General features: G+C 32.3%; 3 protein-coding genes across 9 annotated transcripts; 1 reads left to right on the top strand and 2 right to left on the bottom strand.

The window, feature by feature from the left end:
* Positions 1 to 213: 213 nt before the first annotated feature.
* On the bottom strand, positions 214 to 10,821 carry LOC123716435 (chromodomain-helicase-DNA-binding protein 1). Of its 7 annotated transcripts, XR_006754567.1 has the most exons (25): positions 10,410 to 10,821; positions 9,382 to 9,470; positions 8,953 to 9,309; positions 8,378 to 8,551; positions 8,091 to 8,275; positions 7,606 to 7,935; positions 7,281 to 7,531; positions 7,072 to 7,185; positions 6,832 to 6,996; positions 6,480 to 6,760; positions 6,052 to 6,409; positions 5,594 to 5,968; positions 5,270 to 5,521; positions 5,026 to 5,193; positions 4,832 to 4,946; positions 4,035 to 4,228; positions 3,711 to 3,882; positions 3,334 to 3,496; positions 2,895 to 3,255; positions 2,534 to 2,752; positions 2,026 to 2,331; positions 1,743 to 1,954; positions 1,186 to 1,557; positions 713 to 1,110; positions 214 to 543 (listed from the first exon to the last, which is right to left on the bottom strand). XR_006754567.1 is itself a non-coding variant. In XM_045672187.1 (24 exons), the coding sequence occupies exons 1-24, from the start codon at positions 10,416 to 10,418 to the stop codon at positions 900 to 902; spliced, it is 5,433 nt and encodes a 1,810-aa protein (XP_045528143.1). In that variant the 5' UTR covers positions 10,419 to 10,821; the 3' UTR covers positions 214 to 899. The 7 variants fall into 7 exon arrangements, 6 of the variants coding, with proteins under 6 accessions (XP_045528143.1, XP_045528144.1, XP_045528148.1 ...); XM_045672187.1 differs by having other exon boundaries at positions 214 to 1,110; XM_045672188.1 differs by having other exon boundaries at positions 214 to 1,107.
* Positions 10,822 to 11,751: 930 nt separating this feature from the next.
* Positions 11,752 to 13,913, top strand: LOC123716415 (CD2 antigen cytoplasmic tail-binding protein 2 homolog). The gene is made up of 3 exons (XM_045672149.1): positions 11,752 to 12,144; positions 12,783 to 13,095; positions 13,362 to 13,913. Exons 1-3 carry the CDS (start codon positions 11,965 to 11,967, stop codon positions 13,847 to 13,849), a joined length of 981 nt encoding a protein of 326 aa, XP_045528105.1. The 5' UTR covers positions 11,752 to 11,964; the 3' UTR covers positions 13,850 to 13,913.
* LOC123716414 (major facilitator superfamily domain-containing protein 12-like) lies at positions 12,845 to 20,969 on the bottom strand. Its single transcript, XM_045672148.1, has 10 exons — positions 20,747 to 20,969; positions 19,367 to 19,533; positions 18,893 to 18,976; positions 18,367 to 18,589; positions 17,168 to 17,279; positions 16,735 to 16,931; positions 16,096 to 16,282; positions 15,589 to 15,700; positions 14,672 to 14,822; positions 12,845 to 14,441 (listed from the first exon to the last, which is right to left on the bottom strand). Exons 1-10 carry the CDS (start codon positions 20,824 to 20,826, stop codon positions 14,306 to 14,308), a joined length of 1,449 nt encoding a protein of 482 aa, XP_045528104.1. The 5' UTR covers positions 20,827 to 20,969; the 3' UTR covers positions 12,845 to 14,305.
* Between the last annotated feature and the right edge of the window lie 6,738 nt (positions 20,970 to 27,707).

Genomic DNA, 27,707 nt, shown 5'->3' with positions numbered 1-27,707 from the left:
GAATGGTCAACTATAATATCTCTATTTTGCCAAATAAGTTTATTTTTGAAAAACTCGTAAAATCGTAAAAAATTATCATATTTATAAGATATTATCTTATATATAAATATAACCATGGACATTGTAGTGGATTCTTAATGGTATTACGTAACTTCACAGCGTGAACATATTGAGTGACCGTGAAGAAAAAGGAAAGTAAATAAATCACATTAACAATTTTAATAAGTTTATTATCATGGTTTACACCACATTAAGACGTTTTCACTTATTACATTCAATTTTATGTAACAGAAAAAGACTTTACATATTTGTATAAAAATAGGACCATACGAGCCCTATTGGACTCGGAAATGCATATGTATATGAGAAATGAAATAACTCCCTCCAGTGCACTGCGAAAATGCAATGAAAAAATTTTGTGATTCTCGTCTGCGTTACTTTAATTATACATATTTCAGAGTTGCACATGATTTTATTATATTTGGAAAGAAGCTATCATATTATACACTCGACTCTGAACTATTTATATCACTTGTCAAGAATCTATAAAACAGAAACATCAAATAAATACACCAGATAAAAAAATATTAATTTGATAGATTGGCAACACAATTGAAACAATATAAAATTAATGGTATTCATCTACATCTAATGCTGTACATGTAATCGACAGACTTGGTAATAAATAAATTTACTATACAGTCTTACTTACAAAGTCATCATTATGATAATCCTTGGCTCAGGTCCAATTCCTTGCTTAGTTATCACTTAGATAAAAACACAGCACTTTTGTCACTTACACTTTACGGTTAAACCAGTGTCCGTGGAAAGAAATCTCTAACAGCTATTTTATTTACAGGTACGTATTTACAAAGCGTCCAAGATCGCTAACTCGTGAGCTATGTAGGTGGGGCACGTCTATCGTAATCTCGTCTATAGACCTCCCGTTCATATTCCCGGTCCTCGTAGGGGTACTCCGGCTGGGCGTAGCCCCCCCGCCAGTCTTCGGGATATGGCCTCACGGGCGGGAATCCCATGCTGCCCGGCATCGTCGCCCCGTCGTAGTACCCACTGTAGGGGCCTCCCATGGGAGGATAACCCCCGAACCTGCTATCAATTACAAATAAAATGACATACATGTGTGTAAATAATAGTAAATAAGTTAAGTTATAAAATGAGTTATACCTTCTCTTATCGTGTGTTCTAGGATTTCGATCGCTCCGGTACTGCCTGGGGCCCGGATAGGCTGGAGGCGTCCAACCAGGGTGTGCGGGATGAGTGGAGTGAGGCGGATGAGCGTGTGTGGGATGATCCGAATGCGGATGCGCATAGGGTTGTCGCACTCGGGGACCACCACCTCCACTATCCCGCCTCGTTCTTGACCGTTCCCGATCTCGTTCTCGATCCCGGTCCCTCTCTCGATCACGATCCCGCTCCCGGTCGCGATCCCTCTCCCGCTCTCGTTCCCGCTCGCTCCGACTCCGCTCTCTATGGGACAAATCATCTCGCTTCAGGCTTCCATCCCTACACTTGCGATCCTTATGCTTGTGCTTATGTCTGTGGCGAAGCGAGATGATGAGCAGGAAGTGTTAGTGATGCCGAGGTAGGGTGATAGAATCATGCATGTTACACAAATGAAATAAAGCTGGAGCTGTCCAACACAATTAAGCAAACAGATTGTATGAAAAATGATTATTGTTATGCATATATATGGAGTTGTGAATGTTTTTTTTTTAATTTACCTTTCATGTCTTTTACTATCATTTGGATCAGGATCACATTCACCCTCTTCCAATTTTCTCTTAACACCGGAAGCATGTGCAGCTTTATCATTATTTTTATCAGATTTCTCGAGCCGCTGTCGTTTCTCCTTTCGCTCGGAATTTTCATCGTTTCTGCCATCTTTTCTTGATTTTATGTGATTGTTAGAATTAATATTGTTTCTGGCATTTCCCTGAAAATGTATTATAATTAAATACACCTGATTAAAAAATATATTTTTAAGTGTAAGATTAAAGTGCATACCTTAACATTTTCCTTGTGTTTTCCATCCTTATGCTTTGTATCACTTTTCTTGAGACCATACTTATATAACCTAAACAACTGCTTTGCGTCAAAGTTTGTAAACTTGGAGACAAAGTACCAGAGATTACTTCTCCACTCAACCTTCTTTTCAGGGTCAGGATAAGCGTCTAAACAGATATCTATTTGACTTCCTATTTGCGAAAGACATGCTCTTGTTCTCGATACTTGTTCTGTTTCTGATAAAGTTTGATCTGGATTGTCAAGGGCTCGTAAGGCTTTCTTAACTGGCCTCATTTTTTCTTTACACTAAAATGCGAAATGTGGATTATAAAGGTTATATCAAAGAATATTTTATAATCTGATATCAAAAAAACAAAAATTTATGTACCAAAATAATTTATAGGAATAATTAGTACTTTATATGGGTTGTCCCTGTATTCCCACTACTTGTGGATACATAAGTATCCACAAGTAGACCCACAAAGGAAAAGAAGGAATATAAATTTACCTCTTCAAAGACTGATGGATCTAAATCTCCTAATACTTCTAAAGCCCGCGGTTCATTATTTGCCGTAAAATGCATAGGCCCGGCTGGTTTTTTATTCTTTTTTACCTTGTCGTTTTTTGTCCTATCTTTACCCTCTTTCTTTGACCTTTTCTTATCTTTTTCCTTTCGTTCACACGAGGTTTCATCGTGTGTTAATACTTCTTCCATTTTGAGTTTACCCTAAATGTACATAAAATATAATTGTATACTTTTTATAAACTATGATTATAAAAATAGGAACTCGAACTTATTTTATAAAAATTAAAATCATTAATAATAAATTATAAATATGATATTTAAATTTAATATTCAATTATTTTACCTTTTCCTTTGCAGCCCTGTTATTTTTTTTATGGTCATCACCAGAACTGACATCATCTTCAACAATGTCTTTGGTGACTGGCTCTTTAGTGCCTCGCTTCATACGGGGCTTTCTTTGCTTCTGTTTACCATTCTTTTGGTCAAGCAACTTTTTGATTAGCTTAAGTAAATAATCGGCTCTCGATTGTAAATGCTTTGCTTGCGGCTTCTTATCCTCATTTGTTAAAATTTTATCCCCAATACCAAAGGATGAATCCATTTTTATAGCCTCCCAGGATCCCAAACCATATTGGTAAATGCCTGCAAGTAGTTTAGAGTCATCCTCTACGCCCCAGGCGACATCAAAATTAGCCGGTCGCGTTCTGAATAAAAACATTTTATTTAATTTTTAAATTCAATTGTCAGGAAGAATTTTTATAGGAAAATCTTGTGAAACTTACTTAAAATCTAAATGCCACTTAAGTCTTTCCTCTTTAGTTTCGGGAAGAAATTCATCTAATGGCGCGAGTTCATTTTGGCATGCTGCCATCGTCTTGGCGTTTACAGACACGCCGCCCAATTTAAACGATTTTCTTGCATTTTTCCGGCCATCGCTATGATCATCTAAAAAGAACCAATGTCATGGTTAGTTTAGTTTAGAACAACTAAACCTATTATTTAGTATATTTTACTAATTTAATTCAAGTATGGACTATTTTATTTATTCTTATAGACATTTTAAAAAAAGCAAGCCAAATACCAAAACATTTTCAGTGATAACTGTAGCTTTAATTTATGAAAAAAGTTCTGTTTACTTGAGATTTATTTAAAAACTTACTTGAAGTATCAGCTGTGTCATTGAGAACCGATCTACACCTGTCTTGAAGAATTTCTCCTAACTTCTTTAATTCCGCTAAAGGTTTTTCTTGTAATTCTGCATCGCAAGCTATGCTATCTAAATGTTTCAATGGCGCCGAAAACTTCTTGTAACTTTTCACAAATCGTCTTATCTGTTTGGAAAATATCATAATGGTTTAATGTGACCTCTTTGGATACTAGGCGTTTTTTTACACAAGCTTAGTTAGAGAGCTAGTAGATCTGAGTCTAAAGTCTGTGTAAGACATAGCAATAATAATTCATTTAAAGACATTGATGAACTCACCTCCTGATCCGTAAAGCCCTTGATCTTCTCTCTGTGACTGGCCGGTGGCCGACCACGTTTCCTAGGGCGGTCATCATCAGCGCTGACATCAGCGTCAGAAACATCAGTATCATCGGCGTCAGCATCTCCGTCTGCCCCATCGGCACCGTCAGCTTCCCCACCCCGGCCACGCCTCTTGCGATCACCTTCTGAGCCAGAAATAAAACTAAGGTAAATAATTTAAAAGTACGGATATCTTGAACTAAAAAGAGAACATTGTCACAAAAAATAAGTAAAGTTTAAAATAAGAACTAATACGAGAATCTCCTTATTTCATGAAGTGTGGAGGTGTGTTTCCGCAAATATGTACAAAAGCAAATTTTAAAACATTTCAGAAATTTTTCCATGTTAATATAATATAAATATAGTACATTAAGAAATACAAACGGAAAACGAACGTTAAAATAGTCCGCCAGGTTGAATTCACTGAAAACGGCCCAGACCAAATGAGTTTTCGCCATTTTGATTCTACGCGATCAACAAAATGGCGGACAATATTATTACAAGGTCATGTACCTTGTATTAATATTATCCGCCAAATACATAATAATACGTAGCTTGTATTCTAAATAAGAATCTTATATACAATGCAGTATATAGTCACATACTTACCAAAAAATATGTGTGATACTTAAAACTGTTAGCTGTACTCGATGCTTCTAAAATATTGTAGAAAGTAAGACGAAAATGCTATAAGTATACCAATAATTATTTGGAACAAGAAAGATGTCATAACTAATTAAGATTTAATAGCTTACTGTTCAAATTGTTTTGTTGCGTTTTTCTACGTGGCGGTAGATATAGATCCTCCATTTTCTTGGTTTTCGCTTGCTCCGCTAGCGTCTTACGGACGTTTTCTGGTATGATATCATCCTAAATTAAAATAATATAATATACACTAATGTAAACACAATCCATGAAATTATAACATTCGATAAAATTGCGTGCGTACCCAATCTTTGCCTTCTTCTTCTCCTCCATCTTTTTTCACACCCATGACAGCCTTTTCTTCATCAAATGCAAAACTAGCGACTTTAAAAGCAGAAAGCAATTCATCTCCCGCCATAGCAGGCCCTTCATCTCGTGTTTCAGCTCGTTGTAAGATTTCATCAATATCACACTGCAATAATAAAAACACTTTAAATATTTGGCCACTTGATACTAAACAGGAAAACGTTCGCCAAAAATATACATACGACTGGATCTTCATCATTTTCATCATCATCTTTAAACAGTTCTTCGGCTCCAAACTTTAATATAGCATTGAGGTCTTCCTTATTGAACGGATTATTAGCACTTGTACCGGACGCATCGCGTTTATTAAGGACCGTTCTACCAGTAGTGTCCATTCGCTGGATCACGAGATGATCTAGTACCATTTTTCGTTTTGCCCTCTCTACGATATCTTCTTCGACGGACCTGGCAGTTACTAACCGATAAATGTTGACCTACAAATATCGTTAAAAAATTAAAATGAAAACACGAACATAATTTTTTTTTAGCTTTTTAATAAAATTTACCTGATTTTTTTGACCTATTCGATGAGCTCTTGCTTGAGCTTGTAAGTCATTCTGAGGATTCCAATCTGAATCAAATATTATCACAGTATCAGCTGTTGCCAAATTAATTCCCAAGCCTCCTGCTCGAGTCGATAGCAAAAAACAAAAGTCCTGAGATCCGTCAGCATTAAAATGGTCAAGAGCTTGCTTCCTTAGCTCCCCTTTTATACTGCCATCCAGTCTTTGAAAAGGAAAATGTCTCCTTTGCAAATATTCTGCTAGTATATCCAACATTCTAACCATTTGTGAAAAAATTAATACCCTATGACCTGTTTCTTTAAGCCTACATAGCAATTTATCTAGCAATAATAATTTCCCAGATCCTCTTAATAGTTTCTGCAAATATAAAACATAAAAAGGTTATATATGGTTTTTTTTTCTTGATATTTATGCTTCATTATATTTGTTTAAAATCATACCTCGACTGCATCAGTTGTCGCAAGTGAAGCCCGCGATTCAAAATCTTCCGGTTTCGTCAAGAGAGCATGATTGCAACACTTTTTCAGCTCTATTACAATATTGATAAATGTGTTTGTTGAACCTTTTACGCCTTTCCGTAATTCACTGTAGTTTTTTGTAAGAATCCACTTGTAATATTGTTTTTGTATTGACGTCATTTCTACACGTAATATTTGTTCTACTTTAGCGGGTAGGGACTTTTCGACGTCTTTTTTTTGTCTTCTTAATATGAATGGCTCTAGTTGTTTGTGGAGTTTCTCATAGCCTTTCGTTGCAGCATCTTCATGATCTTTTTCAAATTCCTCCCAAGATTCAAATCTGTAATAAATATTACAATATTACTGATGATAAAACTTTCATGAAATATTTTAAAAAAAGTAGAACATACTTGTAAGGCATAATAAAATGCAGTAGAGCCCATAATTCCTTAAGTGAATTCTGTAAAGGTGTTCCTGTGACTAGTAACCTTTGATTTGTGTCAAACTCTTTAAGTGCCTTGTACAAAAGTGAATCATCATTTTTTAATCTATGAGCTTCATCTACAAGCAGGCAAGCCCAACTGAAAGTTTTTAAAAATTGTCTATCTTTTAGTAAAATTTCATATGTTGTCAAAATTGCATTGAATTTTAGCCTTTTTGAACTAGCAAAACTCCATTCAAATTGTCTGATCTGAAAAACACAAATATTTACACATTCTGCTTCTTATGGAAAATATAACATCATTAACGAATATTACTTACAATATCCCTACTAGAAACATCTCCAATATAGGTAACAACATTCACATCAGGCGCCCACTGCGTAAACTCTCTTTGCCATGCAGTCATTGTACTTAATGGTACTACACAAAGGAATGGTCCATATAATTGTTGTGTTTTGAACAAGTAATACAGAAAACATATTGTCTAAAAATAGTAAGAACTTTTATTATTCAGTACAATAAAATATGAATAAGAAAAATCAATTTACAATCAATTTACCTGAATAGTTTTACCTAAACCCATTTCATCGGCAAGAATAACAGAATTGTCTTTACACCAGGAATGTATTAACCAGTTTAACCCATCCATTTGATAATCTCTTAATATATATGTCTGAAAACAAAATGTGTAAAGTTAGAATTAAATATTTGTATTCACTATTATTTATTTAATTTATTAAAGACTTATTTAATTAATATTATTAGTACCTGGTCTTTACCCATGTATTCTGGCTGTTCTTTAACTTGATGGAATTTTGGCCTTCGTCTCAAAACAGGGCAATGTCTAGATGGGGTTGTTGTTGCTGCTTCCCTAGCCTTAAAATGCTGAACTTTTTCAGGCCATTTCTTTTCTATAAGTGCAGAATCTTCCCATGTTGCATCAGCATATGGAAGTGATTCCCATTTACAAAAATATTCATGTGCTGTTCCACCTCCCTCAAGCTCCCGAGTCTGTTCAGCTAAAAGAATAATAATTGTGAAATGCAACGTTTTATGAAGATCTAAATTGAAATACTTTATTTAGTGCACTTACCAAATATCCTCTCTACAAAATTATAAGACTTGACTAATTCTTGTTGCAGTTCTGATTGACATTCAAAATAATCAATATCTTCTGGCCCAGCTTGTTTTCTCCACCATGCTAACTCTGATTCTTTTTTCTTATAGTTTTCCAATTTTTTTAACCCTTTAACCTTCTGTTCCATAATCGACTTCTCAGATTCCCATGTATTATGTATGTGGGACCATCCCTTCCATTTAATGAGGTACTGTGGTTCTGTAGTCTCTTCATCGTCTGGATTGCAATCCTTATTTGGATCACCATTTTCTTCTATATAGTAAACTGTAGTCACATTTCCCGTGACTGCACAATGATAAGAAGCAATTAGCTAAAATTTTATACTTGACTGCAAATGTTTTTAAAAAAAGAAGATAATGTCTATATATTATACCATAATAGCCTATTTAGTTACATGCATAACATTGTTTGAAAATTTACGTCAATAACAAATTACATACCTCCTATTTTGCCGCGTCGAATACCAAGTATTTTTTCTATTGTTTCACTGTGTTCTTCAGGTTCAGGTTCAGCTTCCATATCGCCCTCAACATTATCCACTTCCAGCAAATCCGAGGAATCTGTTTGTTCATCGCTGGCTTCTTTATAACTAACAGCAGCTCCCGTGCGACGAGTGGCCGTTCGACTAGACGAATAATGTTAAGTTTATATATTTAGTTGAAATAAAAAAAAAGTTTAAATATCTTTCTTAAGTGTATTGGACCCATAAAATGAGTATTGTCTTTACCTCTTTGCGTCATCGGAAAGTTCACTACTTTCATCTTCATCACTAGTAAATCTTCTTCTCGTTGGTTTCTTTTTTCTTAATGGTACTCCTCTTTGGCCTGGTCTTTTGGAAGGTGGGGGTGGTGACCCTTTAATATCACTATCACTATCTGAGGTATCAGAATTCCAGGAATCGCTAAAATCAAAGAATCTGGTTATATTTTACTTGAAAACCAATTATCCTTATAAAATCTTAACATGGTCCTACAAGCCGGAACATAAACGGAATAATAATGAAGCTAATATTAATGTAGGTAAATAGAACATAATTTTTAACTACAAGAGTTGAGAAAAATAGTCCAAAAAGCCCATGGGATTTTAATACTATCTGAGGTCCTGACCTATCTACTTCTTTAACTATACAACATATCAAGCTTTGAACTCCTTAAACAATAACTTTCACTATTTTTATTGCATGTAGAAACAAAATCCTTAAAAAGAAAAATAACAAGATCCAGTGTCTTATAATTGTGCAAAACTTTTTTATTCCTACTATTTTAGAAAATGCAATGTATGTAAAATATTGATTGAAATTACCTCTTCTTTCTATTTCTTCTACCATTACTTCTTCCTTTGTCACTTGAATCACTATCTGCCAATTTTAACCTATCCGGTTCTTTACGAGACCTTGCAGATCTTCTTACCCCATAAATGTCAGGGTTATCCTCCCAAAGATCTGACTTTATTTTATCACGATTGTTTCGGGATTTATGTCTAATGCTATCATCAGATGAATCCTTATCAGTGTGGTGATCAGATTTAGATGAATTGGCATGACTATCTTTTAGTGATGATTTTCCATCCTCACTGAAGTGAGATTGCCCTGCATTTGAAGATTTTTCTGATCCAGAGTTGGCACCCGAAGCTGAACCAGATGAACTTGAGCCACTGTCACTAACAAACACCATTAAACAAGGAAAATTCTTCAGCAATCAAAGAAATTTAATAACAATGCTATTAAAGTACCTTTCGCTTCCGGATCCAGATCCACTGGAGTCCGTCTTCTCACCCTTTTCACTTGTAGACTCACTCTCAGATTCATTCATAAAGCCCTTCTAAAAGAATAGAATACTTTGAAAATTTTTAGCATATTATATGCATTTATAGCTATGTAATAATTATTTAACATTCCTTATGATACTGACTAAACAATTGGTTTAATAGTACCATAACATTAAATTATTCAAAAAAAAAATTGTGTGACAAAAAACTAAAAACTCAATTTTGAACATACTTTTAAACAATGTAATAAAAGTGAAGATTTTATTTAAAAATCAAATAATTGCTTTTTCTAATAATATGCATGGTTTTGTCATTCTATTAGTATACTGTGGTACTCTCAAACTATGCACAATAACTGGGAAATTATTAAAAATGTGGTAATAATTACTTCGCTTTGTTATGTTCAATTTCACAAAACATTTAATGCCATTGTATATGAACTAAAACACAGTATATTTAATACTCAACCAAACCAAACCTCAATCTTGAACATCAAACGCAGAATAAACAAAAAAAATATGAATAAATTATTTAAATTTCCCCTTACAAAATATCTAAATATAAATATTAAATATTTTCCATACAAAGAAGCCTAATTCAAAAATTATTTATCACATACATGGCCTATATTCTAAGGCTTGTCTGTGTACCTTAACACCTCAAATCAAGACTAAATTTCAAAGTGATATTGCTAAAATGGGTCCATCAAGAAATCAAATTTAATTGTGCTCCTATGAAAGATTACGTAACTAAGTATTGAAGGAAACCTTTCCTAGCGTGGAACAATTACATTTTAATACATAAAAACTTAAAAATGTAATGTAAACAACCGTAGAAAACGATATTTTCGCTTCTACGTCTCAAAAACTTATTTAATTTTAGTGCCACACCCATAGCTTCCAGAACATTCCTTAATAATTAAAACCTCAAAAACAATCAAATTAACGAAAAAATCACCACAACAATAACAAATAATGCTTAGAAACACTTACCAAGAGCATTTTGCAGAAATTTCAAGGAATACGTCGTAACATATATATGCGTGAGGTATAATCAAGTAAAATGCTTTAATCAATTAATTGAAACCATAATAAACAAGAAAAAATATTTTGTTTTATGTAATTTTACTCATTATTAAGAAATGTGAAAATTAAATATTTAGTGAAAAACTTGTCAAGCGACGCCATTTTGTCGTGGCTCGAATAATGGTGACGACGGAAGTGAAAATTCAGTAAATTTGCTTTTAAAAATAGGTAAAACAAAAGTAAATAATGATAGTTATCGTGAAAAAATCAAAAATGAAACTGTACAAGTCGTCAGAATTACACTGTTCTCTACAAAAATGGACTCAATACCGCGCACTACCACCGACACTCGAAAGCTACAGCCATATTGCCATTTCACATTTGTTCGCAATGCATCGGTGCTGGAATGTAAAAAAAATTGCCATCTGTAAAAACGTTATTACGTAATTTCCGTTCTAAGTACAAGCATTTGTATTGTCTTTGGTTACAAGTAATATGAGATAAATAGTATGTCTCTACTCTCTTGACTCTTGTTCACACGTTCACACGGCACGTTCTTTTGGTATTGCGTTTTCTGTTGATATTTTTATAAGATTTAGCAGTTGTTTTACGACATTCATTACATTATCCTGGTATAGTTTACAAAGAAAATGTTTTGTATTTCGGTGTTGGTTTGAAGTAAAATATTCTTAACATGCTTAAAGAGGATAATTAGTTTAGCCAAATAGTATATAAAGGCAATCTAAGTAATCGTTATTTTTATACTTTATTCTTATATTTATTTCTCTCTTACGACGGCCCTAAAAAATACAATGTTGCCACTTAAATGTATGTTTTAAATATGTCATATAATTTTTATAACTACAACTGTCTACTGTGTATTATTTAAATATTTGTGTAACAATTTACTCATAGTATAATATATAATAATAACGGTGATGTTGGTACTTGGTTGTGTTTTAGATTATTTCTGATTACTGTCAGTCTTGTGAAAAACCTCATACGCTATTGCGTATAACGAAATCTGCTTTTTTCGGATGGACATTCAAAATCACCCCGCTTTTATGTTACAAAGGCGTTATCAGTTATTAAAAGGTTTAGTGAATATCCATTGTAAAACGTAAACTTATATCAATAACAAAAAAATATTTATTACGTTTTGAAATTAGAACTAAGCCTTTTGTGAATTTAAATTTTTAATATAGTAAAAACCTCAGCAACATAAAATTCCTTTAAATATGTTTTTCTATTAGGTTATTAGATAAACTATGTAAATGTTTAAGCTCTTTTATGCGTATTATCATATTTTAGTCATAAATATCTTCTTAAATTTTATTATGATAATGTTATTTCAAGTCTTACTTTTAGTGTTACAGAGTACTAAATAAATATCTGTGGTCAATGGCCTCTATTCCAAGTTAATTTACTAATTTGACTATTCAGTATTTACTATTTACTTCTTTGTTCTTTATGTTGCTTCTTGCTTGTCTGTAAATTTAAGTCCTCAAAACATTAAAAAAACATGGCTAAGAGAACAGCTACGGTTGCTTTCGACGAACCTAAAACGAAGGTTATCGATGGAAAAAAGCATTCCCTTGATTCTGACGAAGAGGATAGTGCCGCTGAAGAAGAAAAACAAAATGTTCTAAATGCCGACGACATTGAAGGTGAAGAAGAAGGTATTGCGGGAATGGAAGGTGAAGTAAGTCAAAAGACGAGCAATTTTTAATACCTGTAAGGGTTTACAGCGGTCAGTTAAAATACTATACATGGATGGATAAAGTCTAGAATCGTGCCACCTTTGCAGATAAGCTGTGCTTGATTACTTATGTATCAAATGATAACTTGCATGTTGATATTTTTTCTCAGATAGAATTCTTAGAAGACTTCATGTGGAGCCTTAACTTGAATATTTGAAATTCAAATATCTCTTTAAAATCTGTATTATAATATAACATATGATGTTTAGGTTGTCACAAGATGTTCAATAAAATTATTTAAAAGGTCAATAAAGTGACAATTGTATATTTTTTCATTTTTAATTATTTATTATATCTTTAATTAAGAGACTACATAATGTTTTTAGTATTGCATTTACCTGTAAATATGAGTATCTAATAAATTAGGGTATTGTTATTACCCAAGAAGAAGCATAATTCTGTAACAAACCAGCAGTGTAAAGTTTTTGAATGAGATTTTTCTACTGTCATAATCATTGTCACCAAATGTCAAAACATTACGGAATTAATTCTCAAAAACTTTAGCTCTTACTACTACTTGGCTGAATCTTAAATTAATATGTTCTAGACCTGTAATTGGTTTTATTTCTAATAATTACAGATTACAATTACACCATTTAATATGAAAGAAGAATTGGAAGAAGGCCATTTTGATACACAAGGCCACTACCATTGGAAAAAGGAGAAGGAGATTCGGGATAGTTGGCTAGATAATATAGATTGGGTCAAAGTAAAGGGGCGGCCTGAAGATAAGTATAAAGTACATAAAGATGATGAAATGAAAGGTATCCTAGATGACAGTGATAGTGAAGATGAAGAACCAGAAGAGAAATTTGATCTTATATCTAATTATAAAGAAATATTACATCATATGAAACCTAAAGAGACCATAGCAAAAAGTTTACAGCGACTAGGTGTGTACATTATTATTGTTCATTTATATTTTGAGTTTTATGTAAGTTTAAATTTACAGAATTGGCTAAGGTTAATAGCAAGTTCATGTTTTCTGAATTTTTAAATCACAGATTATAATTACTAAATGTGGTGCTGTTAGTTGATTTGCTCTCTCTCAAAAATATAATATATTGTATATGATTTAAGTTCTCGCAATTAATAATTGCTATAACTTCCTAAAATATTCATTAATTTTTGTATTTATATAAAAATGTATATTTTTAAGGTGCTGCTTCAAAAATTTCAAGTGCAGACCGTTGGAAAAGAAAAAAGCAAGGTATAGTTGATGAGGGCAGTAAAGTTGTTACAAGAGTAACTGAGTTGGCAAATCAAATTCTTACTAAAACTGGTAATATGGATATTTACCAGGAGACATATGAGAAAATTACAAATACTATTGCAAAATCTGAAAAGAAAAACCAAGATGCTGAATTAGACATGTATGCAGATGACTTTGACCAGAAAGAAAAGCAAACTTTAGGCCAAGAGGATGACACAAGAGCTGAAAGTGAAAATGAAGATTCTAATGAGGTAAAATGGGAATTTAAATGGAGCCAAAACAATGATGCTGAAATATCTGGACCTCATTCTACGAGTCAAATGAATAAATGGGCAAATGAGGGTCACTTCAAATCAGGTGTATGGGTCAGGAAGCATGGAGAAGACTCTCAATTCTATAGTTCCAGTAGAATTGATTTTGAAATATATATGTAAAAAAATTCAGGGACAAATTTTCATTATGTCAGATATTTGCAAAAGTAAATCAAATATTTCCTTACTTTAAGATGTTTTACATTGAGTTTAATATAATTCTTAACTATTTAGTTTCACTCACTATATCTTTAGATTACTAGCTAATGACTGAGTGCCATCACTTTTAAATTAATTTTCTTATTTCCAACTGGTTTTCAGTACAACAGTTCATCCCTTATATAATATATATGCTACTTGGTCGGAATTTTAGAGATGCAAGTAACATATTTTTCACACTGCCCACAGACTAAACTATCGATCCTATGGGAATAAAAAAATTTAATTCATCTAAAACTTGAAAATGTTGTTAGAGATAACCTAATTTTATTACAATATCACATCTTGATGGTTTTTTACAAAATCAAAAAGGAAGAAATTAATATTAACTTAAAAAGGGAAATAGTTGTGACGTAAGTTCTAGGTTTGATTCTTCTTGTCTTTTCCTATAGCCGTTAAACCCAAGGACAATATTCCTAAAACAGCACTTCCACCGCAGGCGTAAGTTAGAACGCCCCTGTAGTATTGAGGACAGTCCAATGCATCATCACATTTGCTGAAAAAAATAATAATTTAAAAAATTAGGTCATGTTCATTCCAATATAGAATCGCATCAATTACTGAATAATTTTCACAGATGTGAGCAGTCTGTTTGATGCAAAAGCATGTACCTAAGTATTTAATAAAGAAAATCACCTTGAAGTCACTTATTCAAATAATCTTTCACATGATGACTTCTATATTAAAATTTTGCTTTATATGTAATATATATTTTAATGGGCTTACTAGTTTTCAATAGCTACTACAGCAATTCCAGTGACCAGTTTGTCGGCAAATGTGACAATTGAATAAATAGACGCGCCCTGGTGGGAATGGGGGCCGATGAGATCAGCCGTTACACAGAGACTGGACACGAGAGTAATTGCACTACCAGCGCCTGAAATACGAAAAAATATTCTTAGAATTGATTATGATTATTCTCCGAACTTATTAGACATAATAATTGATATTGTAAAAAATACTCGTTTCTTATAAAAAAAAATCTTTAGGTATAATATAAACATATTGAAATATGTTCTCTAAGAAGTCTCTAAAGTCTTTCGGTGAGCATGCAATATTTTATTACTTTCTTTCGATTTTCCACTATCGTCTTCTCCCACAATGCGGGAATACTGAAATTCTGCATCTAGCTTATGCCTCATTGCTTAGTGTACCTCCGTGGCGTTAGTTATTGTTTGTACTTATATTTGCATGTGTGCCGTCCTGAATAAATGTAGGTATTTCAATTCGCTATATATAACAATACTATAACAATATTAGTGTGTATTTTCTATTGTCTAAAATTGAACCAAATATTCGTGACCTATTTATTTAAATATTTTGACACAAGAATTAACAAAAATAACTAAATTGTATTAATTCGGCTGGTACAACTAACAAAGCTACGTCATACATAAATTAATCTCACAGATTTAAGTTGAAGAATTCATAGGCCTCATAATTAATATAGATTCCCACGATAAAGTTTTTATGTTTTGCGTCAACAAAGCTATAATGTCATAGGTGTAATGTGTAAATGTGCATTAAAGAATTGTTGGCATCTTAAAGAAATTAAAATATAATTTTAAGAACAAGAAATTTCACATCGATTTGATTACATCCTCCTTCGGTTTTAGTTCAATATTATCTGGCTAAAAACTTACCAATCAGTGTTGCCACCAAATAAATTTGGGTAACATTCGCCTCGGGATCAATGGTAACAGCTATCCAGATGCAACTAATCAGACTAAAGAAACTTCCTATTAGATAAGCAACCTGCAATCGAATTGAACTCTTAAAGTCAATCAAGGGGAAAGATTTTATATTTCACAACAATATTTTACTACTAGCTTATTCATTATTAAGTGTTGATAAATACTTGCGTGAGAGATTAAACGCTTTTAAACAACACAATATTATCGCTCTGCTAAAGGTACAGACAGCAGTTCAGTCACTCGCTAATTACAATACGAGTCGAGTCGAGTTGTAAATTTTTTTTAATAATTTTTCGTTTAACTCGTAAAAAGAAGTTGTTTAAATGTGTACTTGTATTCATTTCTTAATTCACAATATTATCATTTAATATGCATAATTAATAAGATTTATTGAAATACCTACTATTCTGTTGTTTAGTTAAAAATGTTTGTTAAGATAGGAAATAAGCTACCAACCTGGTTACCAATTTTCTCAATGTTACTTTTTAAGAGAAATGAAAAAAATAGCGAAGAGATATAAAGCACCAGCGGTACGCTGGCTACCAGCTCAGACCCCTCAGTAGGGTTCACAGATAGCCGTTCTTCCAGGAACAAGGGAACATAGACTAGACTTAACGCCCAATATAAACGAGAGAAAACATATCTGAAATTTTACAAACATACAAATCAAAATACCTACAGAACATCCTTTTAGTGCGTTATCTTTATTATGTGAGCTAATATTGCTTTGGTACCGTTTTTTGTTTCATATGAATAATTCATATATGTTTTGTATTTATTTAAAAACGACATATAATATTAAAATTTATTCAGTACGTATTAAGTAGGTGTACAAATATAGATATAAAATATAAGTAAAACATCGTAAAGGTGCTGCAGTTGGTTTGTTTTTTCCGACGTCTTAATCATATCTACCTATTTATAATAGTTCGATATTATATAGTTTTTTATAGAAAATAACTTTAAAAGTTTACATGGAACATACGCACGCAATAATCAATTTTATTTGTCTTTCATTTCAATCCGTTCACTATTTATACTTGTATTGTAAATATAATTAATATTGTTATTTCTATACTAATTGTAAGTACTTACAACAAACTCGTTTGATATAACAGAGGCATTTTTAGAAAATACCAAAACTTCCAATTTGTGTTCTTTAAAAGATTTTCTTCTCCTGAACCCGATTCCATCTTGACCATCTTGCGTTCATTTTTACATCGAAGTTTAAAAAAAATGTGAAATAGGGTAGTACACATTACTCCAATTGCGGAAATAATTAATGATACATTCTGAAAAAATGAAACATAAAATGACCCCCAAAAGTGAAGTTTACTTCCTTAGCTCTTTGAATTAAATAATTAAGTATGAGAAAAAGTAAGAAATAGCAAAATGAGAATAATTAAATGAATTGAGTTAGCTATTATAAGAGAGTTGATGTAATAAGATTTTGAAAGTCTTTACAATCTACGATAAATCTATGTCAACTTAGGAAGTTTTGATAAAGACATAATAAATATTTAATTACCCGGAATTTATAATCATCAGTCGGTCCAATGGAAGTACTGTATTTCGTGGATCTCAATACAACCCACGTTATAAAATACACGGTCAAACTCGATATCACAGAAGCCATATAACTGGAAACCAATACAAAATATTTGGTTAAATATGTGGGGCATATTAGATGTCTCGAACTCATATTACCTTATCTGATGAGTCAGATAATAACTCGTAACTTATAAATGCCTCTTAACTAAGAGGCATATGCGTACAATTTTATTTCTCTTGAAATCGTTGTAGTAATGTCGAAATCAATTGGTCTTTAATTAAAATTCATCATGAATTTAAAATACATTTATAAGTAAGTATTCATTTCAATAATTCCCACGATTTATATAAATATATTAAGAAAATAAATGTCTATGATAATATTGCAGGATGTCTTAAGTTATATTTCTGAGATCCCACCATTACGGGAAACGGAAGAATTATCTAAATGATAGAGACAATCGTTTCATACAAGGACGCAATACATTAGAAATTATTAATATGGCTATGATACAATGCAAGTTAATTATAAAGTTCAAATATTTATTTAAATTATAATCAAATAAAATAAACCGTAAGTTATATCTCGGTTTAATAACGTTAGTTTTACGGACATTGCATGTAATGGATTCGATTCCTAGCCAATCAAGAACTGTTTCTTTGGAAGGCACAAATGGCATCTGTTATAATTTCATCGTTTCAAAGGTTTTATGCCTAGTAGGGCCTGAGCGGTTACGCGACTTTAAACCTCAGTGGCCCAGTAGTTTACCTATCATAATAGGCATATCAAATGCCTAATACGACAAGCGACCAGTGAAACAGTGTTATGTGTCTATCCCATTAGGTTATACTCGTATGTACGTTGCTAGTACAGTTCAATAATCTGTATGCTATACTAATCCAAAATAGGTTTTTATGACTTCTATACTGCCTATGACTCACTTAATTATTTCGAACCTCAGCTGTTCATGTTGAACATGTGGATTTTCCTTTGCTTTCACAATTAACACTATGTGTATGTCTGTAGTCCAACGACGTACGTTCAGGACAGTAGGCTAATTTCTTACCAAAGGATCAATGAAGAATGTGTCACTTGTTAATGTTAATCTAGGTTATTGATAAAGGTCATAGGTAAGTACGATACATAGATACATGTCGAGTACAGAAACTACGTACCGTATAGAAGTCAGCTCGGACCGTATTTGTAAACTGTCAGATATAGCAGGTATCATCGATAGGTGAGATATCTGGACAACGGCCCAACCGATTTGAAACATTGTAATAAGAACTGAATAATATACTGGCATCCATATTGATACATAATTTAATTCTGCTTCAGGCCAACATCCCCAACATCGCACAAATAATAAGGGAAACGAACATATGACTAACACTGACCCTGGAAGACATTTCAATTATTATTGATGTTATAAATAAATATTATTTATGAATGATGTTATAATGATGTATATCCAATTATATAAAATCGGATTCGAAAATGTCGCTCGGCCTTTTATTTTCGTGTAAAAAATAAAAAAAATTGTTTATTCATTATAAGTACATATGCAGTACAATTATTCTTCTGGGTAATGATAGTGTTTTATCATTACTCAGAAGAATAATTAGTGAAATAAACACAAGTCTCTTTTCATTTTTTGTAGTTAGTTAGTTTATTTTTTTCCAACTGTCGTAAGATGCTTACCTATTAAATGCCACCTCTTTTTTGTATTAAACTGGTCAGCTAAAACCCCTACAACAGGTGTGGCTAGAGCATCTATAACTTGACCTGAAAACATAAGAAATCCAACAATCCGGCTTATGTTCCATTCTAAACCTTAAATACGTTTAATTTTTTCTGTACTGTAAGTAGTAATGAATGTAGCCTAAAAATGTATACAGCAATAACATTGTATGAGCATAAAATTGTATACAGTAATAAGAAAACAGTTGAAAGAGACTAAATATTGTTTTTAGTAAATATTACATAATCGGCCTGTTTTATATCCGTGTTTGTTGTGTATCCGTTGAACATTAGATAGATGGGAGAGTTACTTCGCACTTGAACGTGCCCCTCAGCCATTACTCCAAGAATATGAAAAGCGAACCTTTGAAGCGACTTCGATAACTCAATATTGTAAAAATAAAGTCTATCTTAATTTTATAGTTGTAATCAAACCTAAAAGTAACATGGTTCCAGCAAATACAGCCTGCATTTCCATAACCGCTTGCAAGAACAGCATCATATAGGAGAACCACATTGCGGCACAGAGGTCGTTGTAAACATGTCCCAAGCCAAAGAGGAATTTTTGACTCACAACCCACCATTTTCGCTTTATTGGTACACTGAAATGCGAACAGTTGAATATCTCTGATGCCATTGTAATAGGAAATTTAGTACTCAACGTCTTATAAATACAATTATTAAAAAAAAACACAAGATTATCTAGTTTTTAAATATTATACAGCCAGTCACGGTCATCCAATACGATTGTACTATTGCGGAGGTTTCGTCGAACAGATACGGTAGCGGTAGTATCCAGCAGATACCATCTGGCATAGCAATGGTGCCTAAACAGCAAAAAGCTGATGTGCAGCAGGAGACATCGGTAGCGACATTGGCATCAATGGACTCCAGAGAACCCACCTTTTACCGGACGCCGATAGGTCTTAGTTTCAGTGATAGTACCGTGGAATGGTGTAAGAATTGTTAGCTTAAGTTTAGAGAATAAGCATTTCCTAGAGACTGTTAAGTATATAATGAATTCATCTTTTACTAAATATTAATCTTGCACTTTTCAATAATAGAGGATTTTAGTTTTACTCTATATCCACACTCGTATACAATAATAGAATATAAGCGAAATAATGAAATGTTTGCTATGTAACAGTAGAAGAAAAAGCCTGCGTCTGGCTATCCTCTCGGGGGGTAACTCCGCCGATTTAAGAAATCGCCACGCTTGTAAAACTAAGAAAGCCAGAGTGAGCAAAATGTACAGCCTTGGCCCGTACAGTACCTGTGCTTAGTACTACTAAGGCACTTGTTGAAATAGAGCTTCACGCATGTCATGTATAAACAAAGACTCCTAATGACATCTTTATTAGAAATAAATATTTGACGACCATAACTGTAAATATAATTATGAAAAAAAATCTTACAAAATGTATGACTTATGCAAGTCACGTGCCATGAAGCTTCTAAACGATATATACATATTTCAAATATATATGTCTATATAGCGAATGTGTACACCTGTTCAAATAAAATAAATGATAATCCATACGGAAGTTAAAAATACTCTATAAATGGTAGCAAATATTTTTAATTCATCTCAACGTGGTTGTACTGAGCCTTCATTTCAGGTTAGGATAAACGAAAATGATTCAAGTTATTAATTCCTACAGGGAATAAAAAACTCTATTTTCAGACCATGAAGGAAGCGTTAATGCATCTTAACTATACGAGCTCGTTTTGTGTCCTATTTATCCGCCGAGTGTCGCAAATTGGCTGAATTGTAAATTGCTTATGTACTGTGTGCAATGAATATATTAACATTACCTTATATATTCTTCAGTAATTTCTTTTGCACTGTGAACCCCATTATCATTTTCATCTGTTGCTCCGTAATTTAAAGGCATTATAACTATATATTTATTTGATTACCACTTTAGCATCACTTTAACTTGGCTGATTAGATTTAATTTTTCATTGTGTTGATTTGTAACTAAAACGTGTTCACAAATTTTTTACGTAAAAATAGCCCGCGTCTATCTTGAAGGGATTCCTATAACTTTGTGACTTCGTTTCACGTTTGATAGGACCTAACGATGCGATGTGATACAATTTAGTATAGAATTGCTCCACAATTCTCGAACTAGGACTTGGGAATTACTAACTTAAAATTAGAAATATAAATATAGAAAATAAGGACTTACTCGTAGTAGAATATAATAAGTCTAAGTATTTAATATATTTATACGTTTTGTTTCTGTTTATTGACAAATTGTTTCGATCTCTATTTAGAAAAAAAATAAAAAGGGCTATGATTATCAGATATATAGAGATATGTGTAGCTATAATATAATTAGTACAAATATTCATTAAATACAAAGTTTATTCTCAATAACAATTATAACTATATATATCTATTATCTAGCGAAATTTTCAGTTAGACTACCAAGTAAAAGGCATTTCCCAAATAATAAAAATATAAAAGTACAAGGATACAATACATAGTTATGTCTTTCTATAGGCCTTTTATTTAGTCACGACATTGCTAACCGCAAAACTGTTCTTTGATACAATATACCAACAAGAATATTGTTTTTGACCTAAATGCTAATATCGTGTAACAATACTTTTACCATGTACATATAAAATATAATAAGAAAATTAATATGGTATAAGCAATACAAGTTCGCAACCAACGTAACTAAGGTATTACAATATTACAGACCATATCCTGTATGTCTTATTGGTAAAATTTGAAAGATAAAGATAAATAGGTCATTTAACTTATCATTGGCTTCCGTCTTTACTTATTGGGTTTCTTTATACCCGAAGTTTCATGAATGCGTAAACCTGTTTCATTATCATTTTTAACATAACGTTTTTTACAGTTCAAAAATGCTATCTGCTCTCTGTTGTTTATGATTAGAAAAAAATATTATGCTAGGACATAAACTAGATTAAATAGGATTAACATACTTCGTCAAGCCGACCTTGTAAGGTTAATAAATTGATTAATTGTTAAATGATTAATATCAGCGACATCTACGTACGTATACACGAACTTAGTATTAAGACACCTGTGTTGTACGATGAACAAAAGCAACAACGGAATCTTTGTATTTGTTTGTACTTTAGATTATAGATGGCACTACTATACACATTTTAACTAGAATTATTTCTAACATGTATTCGCGGACAAGATTGTAATTTAAATTTGCCCGCGTGTTAATAAAGAAACAATTATTGTAAATAAATTAGTTATAGAGAAAATGGCGTACACATTATTATTAATTCCGAAATATGTACTAGCTCACATCCATATTTAACTACGTTGTTAGTTAGCATCAACCAAATATTCGTACTATGAATAATGTTCCCTGGAATCTGTTCGGTTATTTTTGTTACTTTAATTGAAAGGATGAGTGATGTTAGCATTTAGCCACCGATTCTGCACCCTGCACCCCTAATTTATGAGCCAGCCGGTGACTGCAACCTGCGTAGACATTCGTGGTTGGCGGCACTCGCAAATTAAATTAACAATTAATTAATATCACACCGGCAATGGCTATTATAATTAATCTTTCAACTGACTCGGACAAAATATTTTAAAGCGTTTATTTGAATCAAAATTCGAATGCACCGAATAATTTGCGTGCAGTAAAACTTGTCATATTGCAAAAAACTCATGAATTGCGGGTTTTAATTGGTTTTAAACATTTTATTATGAAAGTTTTAAAAAAGGATCTATCATGTTTCACAATTTATATTATTTATATACTGGGCTCTTTATAAAGCATTTTACATACGTGTTATAAATTTCATAACTAGTTCTACAATCTACACATTTTGTCGTCGAACTTGTATAATTCTTCACAAGTTCTGTAAACTTTATACTTGTTACATATTATTTTACACAATAGCGTAGTTATTATTTCGTTATTTAGTTACGAATTGTCAGGCGGGTTATGTGGGTAGAAACTTAATCTTAGCTTTTGACAATATTATGTATTTAGGTCTATTGTATGAATTATTTATTGTGTTAAGCGTTATAAATTTAGCTTACGTCCGGGGGTACGGGATCCCATTTCGGAGGTTTGAGATTTGTTACATACATAATAATTTGTATTGGATAAATTCCTTTAGGATTATATTTCAGCTTTGCAATACACTATCGTAAGGGCCACAAAATCTATGCGTGATTGTCATAAATGTACGTTTTCAAGTTTCGGTTGTTATTACGGAGATTATTTTTATGGTAAAACTTGTCAAAACTTGTATGCTTTTAAACGTGTTTATTACACTGTTACACTTAAATTCTAATGATTATGTAAACAATTTATTCCTATGCTACCTTAAATCTTTCTAAGGGATTGCATTCGCATTTTCTCCTCGCATCTAAGTTTGGCATAAAATATTGTCCTAGATTTCTACAAGCAAGGAAATAAGAAATTTGGAGATCATCTTGGAACCAATATTGAATGTTAGGAATTTGGACTAGTAGCTTTAGCATTGAAAAGTAGATATCTGTTACGGCAAGATTTAATGATATGGTGTAAACGCAATGGCAGGTGCAAAGTAGACCACATTCCAAGACGCTAGAAAAACTGGAATGAATGCTCCTGCACCGACCAGTATTAATGTCCAGATTAAATGATAGGGTATAAAATGTAAAATTTTATAACAATTATGCAATACTCTGTGAACTATCTTTCAATTCCGCCTAGTTAGTGTAATACAGAAATGTACTTGTCTGCCAGAATATTCGATCTTTATTCTGTAGTTTGTCCACAACTGGGAGTTAGGTTGCACTCTGCACTCATTTACACTTAGAGTTGTATATTCTTTAAGAAGACTCCAGAGCTAGAATTGTAACGAAATTTATTCAAAATAATTATTTGGTAATACATAATATACCTGTTTTATAATACACGATGATACGTACTCACTCCCCAGTGAGATCACTATCTTAAAAAAGTTTAACTTAATTCAATAAGATTTTAATACAGTAGCGATCGGTAAGTCTTTGAAGCAGTCAGTATGTAAGTACGTATTAATAATGATTAATTTTCATTCCAACGGTAAATCTATGTGTCAACACACTTAAGTAATGTTAACTAGAGGCTGGATTAATTATTTGAAGAAGAAAAACGGCTCTTATGTCAGTATTCGGAGTATTCGTAACGGAATAAGTGTAAATACGAGTAACGGGAACCGTTAGTAACCACCACATATGTATCTAATGTCTTCTTAGTATTTAGTCCGTTACGTTACTTATTATGGATTTTATTGATTATACGTTTAACGATAATCAGTGGTTTGTGGGCTCTTATTATCAAGCGTTATTTATTCTGTCGTATACTTATAACGTTACTAACGGAGCGAGAATTAAAGTGACTTGTTAACTTAGAACGTAGTACATTGTAAGTAGTTTGTTAGTAACTAGATGTTTGACTACAAAATAAAATCACATAATTTGGTCGCTGACTCTTCCTACCGTTTCTAAGTTTCACCAGCTACCATTTTGTATTTTATTCGGGATTTAAGATTTCACAGTATTCAATTTTGAAGTCACCATAACAAAGCAAGAAAAAATACTAGTTACATTAAAAATATGTAACAATGGTGTACACAAAAATAGTATGCACTTTGGTTTCTTCATTAAAGAATTGATTCCGAATTCTATCTCGAATGTCAAATGTCAAATCATAAACCTGATAAACTTTGAATAGAAGTACTACTTAAAAATAACTGCTAAATCTTATTATAAAGAAATAATATTTCTATTAATTTTTGTATAGTAATTTTAAAATTTTCTAATTTAAATGTAATAAAGTTGATATAACTAACATTTAAAAACAAAATAATAACTTATAATTACATCTATTAATTTTATTATACACTTTTTGTACTATATGGAACATAAAATATTTCCGTATAAAAAAGTTACAATGTTGGGCAATCGTTTTCCGCAATTACACAAATATTTGACATAAATGGTCAAAATGGCCAATTCATTTGTTGTAAACGATTGTTTTATAGTCGTAAACGAACCAAGAACAATCAAATCGTCATCAATCGAAATATATCCGTCTTGGTGATAATTAACATAGAAACCTACTATCGAAATCAACGTTTATATGTGAAACAACAAATTTTTGAAATGTTAAAATGTGTTATATGCTGTTTTGTGTCCGTCTTGATTGTTTAAAATGTCTCAATATGTAATAGACATTTTTTGTACATGTTGTGTCTACGTATTAGATAAATGTTCAGTTGAAGCATTTTGTATTTAAGTGAAAAACATTTTTAGAACACATCCCTCTGATGTCTCCTTTGTTTCCTTAAAGTAAACTAAATTTACTACATTATTCATTCATAGTAAACTACATATACTACATTAGTTTATTCAAAAATAAACTATTATAAAGCCTTACAAATCAATAGGCTAACTGTTTCTTAAAACGCGAGAACGCGTAGAAGATCGCGCACATTAGTTTTTAAAATGATTATCCTTGCATTTTTTCCGTATCAGCAACAATATATCAGGGTCAGAATCCAATCAGCGAAATAAAAGGTATCTATAAATATTATGACTAAATAACTTGAAAAATACCACGTCCTGTACCATAGCTTTATCTAGTGTAATATTATTTACGGTACTGGAAATTAATATAAATCGTAACATTCAATAACTTTCTAAATTAGATCCCTTATTTATTTAATATTTATAAGCTGACAAGTTTTGTTAATCTTGTAACTCGCTTTGAAGTCATGTTTATTTGTGTACTTACAAATACAAATAAGGGAAGTTAATATGTGTAAATAAGATCGTATCACGTTCAACCATATATACTTAATTACTTTAATTTAATACAAAATATTACTTAAATCAATCTAATTTAAATAAATATTAATTACTAACTAATTAACCAATAATTTCCTACCTTCTTAGTCTAGTACTAAGCATTTGTGAGCGCGAGTCACGAGGTATACGGTACAATTCTTAGTGGAATTTAAATTGGAAATCCGCTAACATTTTTCTAACACAAAATGATATAGGTGCAAGTTAAGATCTTGGCTGTATTTAAGACGTCATTAAATGAAGTGCAGCTCAACTCAAAGAATTGGTCTTACATTGGTAGGTACCTATGTCGTTAACAAACTATCTACATATATCAACAATCTATAACGAAATCTCTGTCCAATCCAGTCTGCCAAAATAGGCCGTTGTATGTGAATCAATTAAATCCTGACAGACTGCCCATTTGATGGATGCCTTAGCGGGCTAACTAGCTTTATATTGATACGGGGAGTCTACGCAATACGTGAAACACTATTTCCATCCAACGCATGAGTTACGTCCGAATAAATTTACGAGTGCGCTGACGCTAACAGAGCGGATGTCAGGGGGATGAAAAATGTTGTCGCGACAGTGTCGCCCTGCCTGCATCGCATCGGAGCCTTCCGCAGCGTCAATGAGACTGATTGCAGACTGCACCGCAAATCGATGCGCATTTTAAGTAGTATTGTCTGTTGTCAATCGAGAAACCTTTTTGTTTTAATTAAACCTTAATGATTTATCGAGATTTATTATACTACACGTTCTGTAGTGTCAGCATTGCAAGTTTGTGTTGTTGTTTAACAATTACAAATGTACAAATAGAATCTTTGTGTCAATTAAAAGATACCTTTAGTTTACGATCGACTTCATAAATAACTAACAGAGTACATATAAAATTTGCAGTCTCGACATCGTTAAACTGTTCGAGGAAAATACAGTTAATTTAAATTGGAGGACTGCACTTACCGAGCCCACACTTACGTGCTATAATATGTCCGTAAAATAGCGTTGAATGAGAGTGCAATGCAGACTGCAATTGGTGCATTCCCATTGAGGGTTCCAGTAATCACGAGGCGGCGAGTACAAATGATCGGCGCCGGGCGCTAGTTGCGGGTAATGAAATACGGTCCACGATGTTGCTGAATCTAGCCGATCCCCAAGTAATAAGGTTAGCTTCGTATACCGGCCCAGTCAACCGAGATTATCTCTATAAAATGAACTAGACATTTTTAAAAACTTCCATATAAAATATTGTTAATACATAGTCAAATTTATGCTACGTTTAAGCCAATTAAATTATGCACTTTTTATGAAAAATCGCTACGATGCTAATTCAAAACAAAATGCATAAAGAATTTACGAATATGATTGTCCTATGGTAAGTAACAATAAATAATTTCACCTGTCATATGTTGTATCGTTCTTGGATATTTTTTATACTAAATACTATAATGTATTGCAAATGAAGGCACCTATAAGTTACAATATTCAGATGTTTCTCGGACACCTAGAAAAGTTACGCTTGACATACATGATCCATGACACTAATATATTTTACATAACAAACATGGACGTATTTCTAAAATTAGGATGAGATGAGGTTTACTTTATTTCCGCCAACGCAAAGAAATCGTGCGACTTTGAAGCTGTAAATTATTATAAGAGCTTTCCGGCACAGAATCTAGAGACCGTCATAAGAGTTAGGTGTTCCCTTATACATGAGCTGCAGCAACTTCAGAAATACTAAAATACTACTTCTTGAAGTTTATTACGTTTTCTTAAATTTTCTACAAGAATTTTTCGTCGTTAGAATAATAATTCAAAACACACATGAACCAAGCTTTAATAGTGTGAAACACAGTACAACTGTAGTTATGGTTCAAAATAAGTATTAAACAGTAAATATACCATAATAATTATTAATTTATAAAATTTATAAAATCCTTA

This window comes from Pieris brassicae, chromosome 11 (genome assembly GCF_905147105.1).
Source record: "Pieris brassicae chromosome 11, ilPieBrab1.1, whole genome shotgun sequence".
NCBI lineage: Eukaryota > Metazoa > Arthropoda > Insecta > Lepidoptera > Pieridae > Pieris > Pieris brassicae.
This window is presented reverse-complemented; position numbering and strand designations above follow the sequence as displayed.

Coding starts and splice junctions, on each gene's coding strand:
- LOC123716435 (XM_045672187.1), bottom strand. Junction 2,332..2,533: donor ATCCATCAGTCTTTGAAGAG/GTAAATTTATAT, acceptor TTCGCATTTTAG/TGTAAAGAAAAAATGAGGCC. Junction 1,558..1,742: donor GATAGTAAAAGACATGAAAG/GTAAATTAAAAA, acceptor GCTTCGCCACAG/ACATAAGCACAAGCATAAGG.
- LOC123716415 (XM_045672149.1), top strand. CDS start 11,965: ATGGCTAAGAGAACAGCTACGGTTGCTTTCGACGAACCTAAAACGAAG. Junction 12,145..12,782: donor TTGCGGGAATGGAAGGTGAA/GTAAGTCAAAAG, acceptor TAATAATTACAG/ATTACAATTACACCATTTAA. Junction 13,096..13,361: donor AAAAAGTTTACAGCGACTAG/GTGTGTACATTA, acceptor TATATTTTTAAG/GTGCTGCTTCAAAAATTTCA.
- LOC123716414 (XM_045672148.1), bottom strand. CDS start 20,826: ATGCCTTTAAATTACGGAGCAACAGATGAAAATGATAATGGGGTTCAC. Junction 16,283..16,734: donor TTATATCAAACGAGTTTGTT/GTAAGTACTTAC, acceptor GTAAAATTTCAG/ATATGTTTTCTCTCGTTTAT. Junction 14,823..15,588: donor TTTGGTGGCAACACTGATTG/GTAAGTTTTTAG, acceptor TTCGTATTTCAG/GCGCTGGTAGTGCAATTACT.